The 10,244-nt window shown below is 47.2% G+C and overlaps 1 protein-coding gene across 2 annotated transcripts; it reads right to left on the bottom strand.

Moving 5' to 3' along the window:
• Positions 1-387: 387 nt before the first annotated feature.
• c1qb (complement C1q B chain) lies at positions 388-9,449 on the bottom strand. Of its 2 annotated transcripts, XM_042343483.1 has the most exons (5): positions 9,063-9,449; positions 7,810-7,997; positions 6,968-7,514; positions 3,061-3,239; positions 1,146-2,049 (listed from the first exon to the last, which is right to left on the bottom strand). In XM_042343483.1, exons 2-5 carry the CDS (start codon positions 7,985-7,987, stop codon positions 1,496-1,498), a joined length of 1,458 nt encoding a protein of 485 aa, XP_042199417.1. In that variant the 5' UTR covers positions 7,988-7,997; positions 9,063-9,449; the 3' UTR covers positions 1,146-1,495.
• Between the last annotated feature and the right edge of the window lie 795 nt (positions 9,450-10,244).

Raw genomic sequence — 10,244 nt, 5'->3', positions numbered from 1 at the left:
CCTCTCTGAGGTGGACTCTTCTCCCGAGGCCGAACAGCTCCCGAGCTTGTCTGACTATTGCTCACAGCTCAGTCCTCTAAACCTGGGGTTCATCCTCATCGCTCTCCTTGTTGCTGTCTCTCCGGCTGTATGATGTGATGACCAGAACAATATACAGTTTCTACGACTTCAACCCTCTGCACTGAGCAGGGCTCCACATTAATACCAGTTACTGAGGAAGTCTGAGGTACCGTTTAATAAATGCAATGTGTCCCAATGAGAAAATTCCGAATGGGAATATCCAACCGTGCGGTTTATTCGACAGCAAAAATAGTTAGAACTTAATCAACAAGTAAAACTTCAATTGAAACATCACTCCGGCCTGAAGTGCAATTTTTTTTGTTTATTCATGAAAGCAAAAAGAGGTTGTAGCATTGGAGATTCAACGGTTAAATGGAGAGTTGTTCTCTCTCTAACCCACCCCTTGTATATAATCAAAACACAAAATACTGCAGATGCTGGAATCTGGAACAAAAACCAGAGAACTGAGAAAACTCCAACCTTCGTCAGAACAGAAAAATATAAAACACATACTGGAGAGAGTGGATCTCATAAGGCGACGAGAGCAGTGATCAGAAGAGCGTTGAGTTTCGCGGAGGTATGTGTGATCCTGGGTGGATTGGAAGCTGGAAGGGTGGAATTTAAGACGAAATCCATGTGGAATTGTTTGCAGTTTAAGACGCAGGGTTGTGGACCCGAAACATTGACTCACTTTCCTTTCTCTATAGATGCTGCCTGACCTGCTGAGTGTTCCCGGCTCTCTCTGGGCTTGTATATAATGTTGGCGGGGCACCTGTTGCCCAGGATTGATGGGATTGAGCTACAATCAAGATGAAAAGTGTATAGTCATTGCAGAATCCGCATGAAAGTGCGAAAGTGCTTGTGGACAGAACAGCCTGTAAAAGGTTTGTGAACAGATGTTCCTAATAAAATAATAAAGGAACTTGCTGGGTTAGATACCTACCTGTAGCTCAGTAGTTAGAGCACTCAGCTCGCAAGCGAAAGGACCCAGGTTCTACTCCCGGGCAGGGCAAAAACTTAAAACAATTTCCTTACTGCACATGCCTGTTTACCTGGCAGTAAATAGGAACCTGGTTGTTAGTCGATTGGCGGATCGCTTTCTGGGCATAATAATCCCTTAAAAGTAATAACAAGAAGAATTTGGTCACTCAATACACGACTGTTTTATTTGTGGGACACTGCTGTGCGCAATTGGCTGCCTCGTTTTGCCCACAAAATAGACAGTCGATTCACTTCAGTGCAGTCCACATGCCAAGTTGTGATTATTATTGTAATAATAATAATATTCATAATAATAATAATGCTTGCCTGTGGAACAGCGCCTTTCTCATGCCAAAGCGATTATAGAGTAAAGTGCAGTGACTGTGTGGTGTGTGGGTGAAAGGGTTGGTTGTTGTTGTTGTCGTCGTCGTCGTTGTCTTCACGTGAACGGAGATCAATCGGGGAAGATGAGGAACCCGCTGAAGAAGCTGTTGGTGTCCTCACTGCCCAGCATGGCGTTGTAGTCTGTGGGCTCCAGCCACACGGTGTCGTTGATGTTCAGGTGCAGAACAGAGCCACCCGAGGTGACCTGCTGGGCGCCCCCACGGTTACAGAAACCCACCTTCTTCTCGCCGTTTTTGATCAGCCCGAGGCACAGGTTGGAGTTGGAGGTGGCGTGATACACAAAGTAATAGTAGCCATTGATGTAGCAAGTGAACTTCCCTGTGGTGTTGTCGTAATGCTGCTGGTCGTTCGAGATGTCTCGGCTGAAGACGATGGGTGTGTCTCGAGGAGGGGACTCATTGCCAGCTCTGCGGGCACTGAATGCAGACTTCAGGGAACTCTTGTGATGTCCCGATTTGCCCACATCTCCTCTCTCTCCAGGGATGCCTGGCTCCCCTTTTGCTCCCTGTTTCCCGCTGTGTCCTCGTTTCCCGGGCTGTCCCACTCTCCCAGCATCTCCCTTCTCTCCCCTCTCACTCTCGCCGGGACCAGCCCCCAAGGAACCTGTTTAATAAGACAAGTGCTGCCAGTTAATTCATATATAAACCAAACTCGACACAAGAGGCAGAAAAACCTACAAGGCAAGAAGTAACGTTTGGAAGCAATGACTTTTTTATGGTCAGCTGAGTGTCTGCCACATGTGGAAACTCATCTCCATTTATTTCGCCAAAGATATACGCAGTCAATTAATTTTACATTATATTCTGTGAAGGGCTTTCAAACATCTCAACGATGTGATAAGGCGCTGTATCAAATGCAAGGATTGTTATGATTATTATTATTATTATTATGAGCCTCCAAACTCAACAAGGGAATGGAATTTCCCTATATCTGGAATGGTAAGAGCACCCTCTCTCCCTGGAGAGATGTCCCCTCCTCACCCAATTCCAGAGAGTATTAGGCGCAGGCAGACACACGACTCCAAGGCTTGGAGCTCCAAAGTGCAAGTTGGGGTAACTGCTTGGAGTTTAACCAGCGAAAACCACACAGCTTGCCCTCGAGGGCACCTTGAATCGCTTTTGGGAACTCCAATGCAAGAACATCTCAAAGTCAGTTAAGACTCACTCCTTCCGCAGATCGTTAAAAATCCAAAGCTGTCAGCTGGCCTGGAGCTGGTTGGTAGCACTCTCGCCTCTGAGTCAGAAGGTTGCAGGTTCAAGCCTTCAAACACATCTGGGCTTTGAGCTCACAGTCTCGGCTGATGCTCCAGTACAGATTAGTTGCTGTGTTTGGCTCCACAACAGTGTTCGATTTATTTTATGCTCACTATTCTCAATTTTGAGGTACTTGGTTTCTTACACGAAAGGTTACTGGGCAGATTAGAGGGGATAGAAGAGGGTATTGATACCTACGGTAGTTACCAATGCAATGCAGCACATGAGACATGAGAGACATTAGGTGATTGCTCTCACACACAAGCTTTCCCAGTCTGACATGGTTACTATGTTCTGCAATGTTCTGCACGGAGCCAGAGGGTGGGACGATGGCGGAGATGGCCCTGCGGTTAGTTATTACCTGGCTTTCCTCTCGGCCCCTTCACACTGTCTCTGCCGTCCCTCCCAGGGTTTCCCGGGATGCCGGGCATTCCCGGGATTCCAGGGACTCCGCTCTCTTCAGCTACTGGAAACATCACAACGCAGAGCAGAGCCAAGCAGACGCTGACCGGATGCATGGCTGTAATCAGTTGGTCCACTCTGAGAGACACAAAAAATACGGATTGTAATACAATACAAAGGTACATTGGCATCGACACTCACGTTGAGATTAATGTTGAGATTGACATTGAGATTGACGTTGACAAAGCGCCTTTCAGGTCAGGAGGATGTTCGAAGGTTCCTGAGAAGGTCCATTGTTTGGAATATTGGACCCGTTGTTCAGATGAGACGTTAAACCGAGGTCCCGTCTGTGCCTTGTCAGGTGGACGTTAAAGATCCCGTGACACAATTGGAAAAGGGGAGTTTCTTTCTCAGTGTCCTGCCCGACAATCCCCCAACATAAAAAAAATCGATCGTTCACCGTTTGCAGGACATCCTCCCGACGTGAAGGGCATTGTGCCAAATATAAGGTTTATTATTATTAATAAGTTACTTTAGATTACATTTGTCTTTCCCAACAGAATACACATCACTACACTTTATAATACAACCTGTGCAGGGCTTTTAGACGTCCTCTCGAGTGAGAGACACTATATCAAATGCCAGGTTTGTTATTATTTTTTAACTAAAGTCATTAAAGTCACAGGAGATCTTTACTTGTGGAGTCCTGTAGCTCAGTGGTTAGAGCACTCGCTTTGCAAGTGAGAGACCTGAGTTCAATTCCAGGCAGAGGGCCAAACCTTGGGCAAGTTTCCTTACTCCACACAGAGCCTAATAATAATCCCTCCAAAACCAAAAACAATAATAAATTGGTCATTTTCAATCTACGACTGTTTGTGGGACATTGCTGTGCGCAATTGGCTGTCGCGTTCGCCCACAAATATACAGTCAATTCACTTTACAGTGTGTTCTGTGAAGCGCTTTGGGACGTCCTCCCGACGTGAAAAGCGCTATATCAAATGCAAGGATTATTATTATTATTATTATACTCCCAAAGGACACATGGCTGCAATGGACCTGTGTGATTGGGATGCCACCTAGAGGTTGCCTGACTCACTCACTGGCTGATATCTCACAGGCAAGGATGGAGGAAGCTGTTGGAAAAATATCTGGAAAATCGGGAGTTTCTTTTCCTTGGATAATCATGCACTGGGGTTGGGGGCTGAGGGGGTCGGTGTTGGGGGGATGGGGCTGAGGGGGAGAGAAATCTGCCCCCAGGTCGAGATTCACTTTATTCTCTTAGCTTTGTTTCAGAACATCCAGACTTTGGGAAAAACCTTGAATACAGCCTGAATAGTGCAGTCTGTTTCTTTCTGTGTGTTTCTCCTCAGATTATTATTGTTGTTATTATTGTTATTTATTGGAATGAGATGAAATGGCGACAATTTCAACCATTTGCTGGGTTCCAGACGACGTGAGAGGTACGAGAATCGGGTCCATCTCGACCTGTTTGGATTTTCTCTCCAGTGGGTGGCGTAAACGGGTTAAAAACTTTTTGTCTCTGGAACCAGTAATGATAATAGTAATAATAATCCTTGTGTTTATATACAGCGCTTTATCACGTCTCTGAGACGTCTTAAAGCGCTTCACAAATCTGGGGTTTAACGACAGACGACTAGAATGGACCTAAACTAATGCATTTTCAGGGTAATACCCTGCCATTCAGCCCTGTGTTGGGATTATTGACCACTTTGACTCCAAGACGATGTGTGGAACACTCGGCTGCCCTCGAATAAAAAGGAACAAGGAAACTGAGAAATAGCGCTTCAATCTTAAATATTCACCTGGGGTGAAAACCGTTCCTCTGTGTGTGTGTGTGTGTGTGTGTGTGTGTGTGTGCGTGTGTCTCCTCACATTGTGTAAAATTGCCAAACACCGCAGGTTACAGTAAAAGGAGTCTACGGTAAAAGCAGGTTAAAATATAATCACTGCAAACAATTGATCCAAAGGCATCGAATCTTGAGCCCTTACCTTTATGTCTCTGCTGATGTAGAGGAGAGAGAAGCGCCGAGAAGCAGTCTTTAAATGGAGTTTCACACAATTCCGAATTTCCTTTGTAAATGCCCGAGCTGCTCGGAGGGGAGGGAGACTCTGGTGATGACAAACTGCTGGCTGCTGTCAGCACAAACTGAAGCACAAACATCTGCCCAGACGTGCATCCAAAGCCAACTTTCACTTCTCTGTTTCGAGCCAATTCTGGTCGTGTGCCAGGAGTTACCAGGAACCTGGATTACGAAGCATTTGTCTCTTGGTTTTGGGTTGAGGATGGAGAGACCCAGTGCAAATCCCAGCTTTAAATTGATTGTGTTCTCATCCTCTCCCCCACATTCCCTCCCCCACTCCCCCCTCCCCTCCCACACCCCCTCCCCCCTACAGTCCCACACCCCCTACAGTCTCACACCCCCTCCCCCCACCCCACACAGTCCCACACTCCCTCCCATACCTCTCTTGATTCCAAACCCCAGGCTCGGGTGTGTTTCGCCCACAAAACACACACAGTCACTACACTTTGCAGTATATTCTGTGAAGCGCTTTGAGACATTTCAAATGCAAGACATGATAAGACGCCATATCAAATACAAGGATTATTATTATTATTATTTATTGGAGTGAGATGAAATGGCGACAACTTGCAATCCTCGCATTTGATGCAGCAGCTCATCACAACATCAAAACATCTCGAAGCGCTTCACAGGATCTTACAGTGAAGTGGAGTGACTGCGTATCTTGAAGGCCAACCCGACAGCCAATTTGCACACAGCGATGTCCCCACAAACAGCGGTGGAACAATTTTATCTGGAAGATTGTTGGCCGAGATTGTTGGTCAACAACATGAGATCCCGAAACACACATTCAGACAAGTTAGCCCAAGGCACAGTTTATTAATTAATGCCAGTGTTAATATGTTGCCATCAATCAACAGTTGTTCCCACTCCACACAGATCAGTACATATATATATACTTACATCCATATATCACCTGTTTAACATACATGTTACATGGTGTTGGTTGCAGTGATGTGTATCAGTCAAACAGAACAAGGCAGAAAGAGACGTGTTTCAAATCGGTGTGGAACATAGATTTATAACATAGCGTTTGTTCATCTACTAAATACACAGATACTATACTTTACAGCAGATCCCGAGGAGCGCTTTGAGACCTCCCCCCCCCCCGGCATGAAAGGCGCTAAATCAAATGCAAAGATTATTATTATTTATTTTGCTCTTGAAAAATCACACCAAGAGCCCAACGCTGGACAATTACGCCCTTTTCAATCACTGTTTCGTACGATCTGTGGAGACCTCGGCTGTTTAACCTGCACGTTCTCAGGCTAAAGCTCTTAGTGCTTTGCTCCCGTGTCTCAGGTAAGTGGGTCAACACAATACAATGTCATTTACATTTCTACAATGCCTTTCAGGTCAGCAGGACGTCTCAAAGCGCTCACCATTGCTGGCTGAGGGTGGGAGCGAAGGGGGTGGAGAGGGGAAAGATGTCCACAGGTTGCGAGATGGACCTTGAATGAGTGTGGGTGGGGAGCGAGTTGGGGGGATTCTGGGATGGTGCTCTGGAGGGCGGGCGCAGGGGGTGCAGCTAAGATTGCCTGCCTGTCGCTGGTGGGGCAGATAGGGCAGGGGGAGGGGAGCGGTGGGGCCGGGGAGGACATGAAGCAGGCCAATATCCACTGAACAAAGTGGTGGGTCAATAGGGTTGAAGGAGTTTGGGGGAAGAAAAGAGGGTGGAGCAAGACTTTGAGTGGGGGGAGGAGGAAGGGGGGAATGAGACTGTGGGGGGTGAAGGTGAGACGGTGGAGACGTTAATCAGGAAACAGGAGAAACCCACTGAAGATGCTGTCGGCTCCGTCCATCCCCATCATCGAGTTGGAGTCTGTGGGTTCGAGCCAAACTTTTTCTCCTACGTTCAGTTTGAGGACGACTCCGCCAGAGCTGACCTGGAAGGTGTCGTGCATGACGTCGCAGAAGCCCGCCACCTTCTTGGACTGCTTCATGATGTTCACACACAGGTTCCCCTTGGAGGTGGAGTGGTAGATGAAGTAGTACAAGCCCGCGATTCTGCAGGTGAACTTGCCCAGACGAAAGTCCTGGTCGAAACTTTGGTCGTCCATCACGTTTTTGTCGAACTTTATCGGTAACTGTCTCCGCGGGTAGGAATTGGTATTCCTGGCTTTTGAGAAGACCGATTTGTGAGTGCTCGTATGGTCTCCCATTTCTCCTTTCTGCCCCTTTGCCCCCCGCTTGCCTCGTTCCCCGCTTGGTCCGAGTTCACCGGGAGGCCCCACCTTGCCAGGCATGCCCTCCAGCCCCCTGCTGCCCTTCTCTCCCTGTCCACCAAGGGCACCACCAAACCAGGAGATACCTGTCAAAGAACGTGAATTGCAGAGTTTAAACCTCGCTAAGTCGTTCAGTGTTGATTACAATGAAAATCCCAGCATTAGATTAAACGCCTATCAAGTCAGGAGGACACCTCAGTGTTTCACAGTATCTACTGTCAAGTGCAGGGAGGGTACTGTACATCGTAGGGCAACATGCACAGTGACGTGCCATGAACATCCATTAAGTGACATGAATGAATACTTTTATTTAGGGGGATTCTCGCCCAGGAGAAACTGCCTTCTCTTATGGAATAGTGTCGTGGGATCTTTGCCCGTTACCTGGGTCTCCTTGAAGCGCGGGGGGTCCATCGAGGCCATCTTTGCCAGGCAGGCCGGGCTTCCCTGGTATTCCCGGCATTCCATGAATGTTCGAGGAGGCCTGACACGTGTCCTGAGCCGTTGCCATCACCACGGACAAGAGCAGCACCGGTCCCACCAGCACCACGTGATATGACATTGTGACCAGACTGCAGGAGAAAATCACATCGGTAGTTTAAAGTTAAAGGCTTCTGGACTCACAATAGATCACAAAATCGATTGGGATGAGGAAGCCCTTCAGCTCACCTGATCTCAATAGTTTACTTTCTAAATCCCAGACAGAATCACACACAGTACAATTGTGTGAGATGTCCCCTCTGAAGACAGCCTTCAAGGTTGAAGTGCCCTATCCTGTCTAATTGTTCCTCACAGGACATCCCATTGCTGCTCCGAGCTCATGACATTGACCTGATAGTCAGTGCGAAACGGCTCCATGGAGGCCAAGGTCAGCAGAGAAGTGGGCAGGTCAATGGCCTTGGGAGGGCTGAGAAGCCACAATGGTCAACAAGGCTGAGACTAGGTGGAAATGTGAGCCTCAGGTCAAGCCGGTGGTTGAGGAACCGACAGACATTCACTGTCTGGGCTCAGACATGGATCAGGCGGGTCAGGCCGGGGCACAGGTGAAACCATACCCTAGCATCTCCCCTCCCCTTCGCCCACCTCGCCTCCCGTCCCCCCACGTCGCCTCCCACCACCCTCTTCACAACAGGAAGGAAAAGAAACCAGTAAAAAGGAAAAAGCGGCGAGGAAAATAAAGAGTTTGAAAGGGAACAGGACAGAAACAATCTGGTGGGAAAAAAAGACCTCAAACAATTGACATTTCTCTCAGCCTCGGCTAGACAGGCATTTCCAACAGGATTTAGATTTCAATTAGAATTCAATTGAATTCCTGTTGTTTTTCCAAATGTTTTATTGCAGAACATCGAAGTCCCTTCGCACACATGCAAAGTTATGAATTATGAAGCTATGAAACAAATATAGCTGCTGTGAATAATGCTACATTCCCCTATCTTTATTACTACAAATGGCAATAAAATAAATCTCCCTGCCCTGCACCCCACCCCCCCCATCCCCCGCCTTCAGTGAACAAAGAGTTAATCAACGCTGGATTTACTCTGGTAAATCTTTAATCATTCACTAATGCGAGGGAATAAATAAACGTGATAGCACGATGCACTGAAATATCTAGACAGAGAAGTTTTCCTAGCTCTTACCTTGAGCTCTTGTCTCAAACCTTATTGCGAGGAAAAGAAGCAGACTTCAGCACGGAGCCCCGTAAACCAGTCCTGTAATATCTTTTTTTTCATGTATTTGAAACGCCACAAAAGGGAGGTTCGTGCAGCTGGCACTCTGAGCCAGCGAGGCCGTAGAGAGCGAGAGTGTGTCCCAAGTCTGAGGTTGCTTTTTGCACCAGTGCCAAGTTTCAGTTCCTTCTTCAGCAGAAGTTACAGCAAAAAATCTAGTCTTCAGTCCATCCTACCATGGCGATCTCAAGGCAAAAGATTCTCACTCTAAACTCGAACTCTAATACAGAGCTGTTCGAAATGAGAATATTGCAACTGCTGATGACAATCCCTGCAATTCATATAACGTCTTATCACGTCGTTGAGACGTCTCAAAGCACTAACAGGATACACTGTAAAGTGTAGTGACTGTGTGTTTGGGCGACAGCCAATTGCACATAGCAACGTCCCCACAAACAGTCGTGGATTGAGTGACCAAATGTTTATTATTTGCTAATAACATTAATGTCCATCTGAAGAGATTTGTTGTTTGTCCATCTGTTTGCTGTTTTTGTGGTGGCCGTGACAGGACGGGTCAAGACTGTTTATCAGTGCCATTGTTTACTGCGCTTGGCAGACCTTCCCGCAACCCCCTCACTTGAGCAACGGCCAATCCTCCTCTCCGGCCCAGAACATCTTATTTATTTAATTTGACAGATTTATAACATTCCCCGCGATTGCTCAACTTTTAATGAAGCCAGAGTGAGCCCAGCACTGAATGTTTATTATTCTGTTTTTCTTCTTGGTAAAGCAAAAAGGGTGAAAACAGAATCTCGGAGGCCATTAGTGACAGCCTGAGGTAGAGCAAAGCGCCCAGTGTTTGACTCGGGACTTCCAATCGTAGAGTCCTGTAGCGTGTTGGTTAGACCACTCGCCTCGCAAGAAGAGGACTCCCTTGTCCTAATGGAAGCCATCTCAGAAGAGAACAGTGGGGAGAGTTGTGGAGAATTTGGATGGGGAACACAAACCTGATGATAGGTTCCTGCAATTACCTTCTCATGGCTGACATCTGAGGTGGGGCCTGATACATTGATGTATTGAGCGAGAGGGACAACCTGACTAGTTATGGCAGTTGCTGCTTTAGGGGTTTGACCATGGGAATGTGCTGAAGGA

Source organism: Callorhinchus milii, unplaced genomic scaffold (assembly GCF_018977255.1).
Source record: "Callorhinchus milii isolate IMCB2004 unplaced genomic scaffold, IMCB_Cmil_1.0 Scaffold24, whole genome shotgun sequence".
NCBI lineage: Eukaryota > Metazoa > Chordata > Chondrichthyes > Chimaeriformes > Callorhinchidae > Callorhinchus > Callorhinchus milii.
This window is presented reverse-complemented; position numbering and strand designations above follow the sequence as displayed.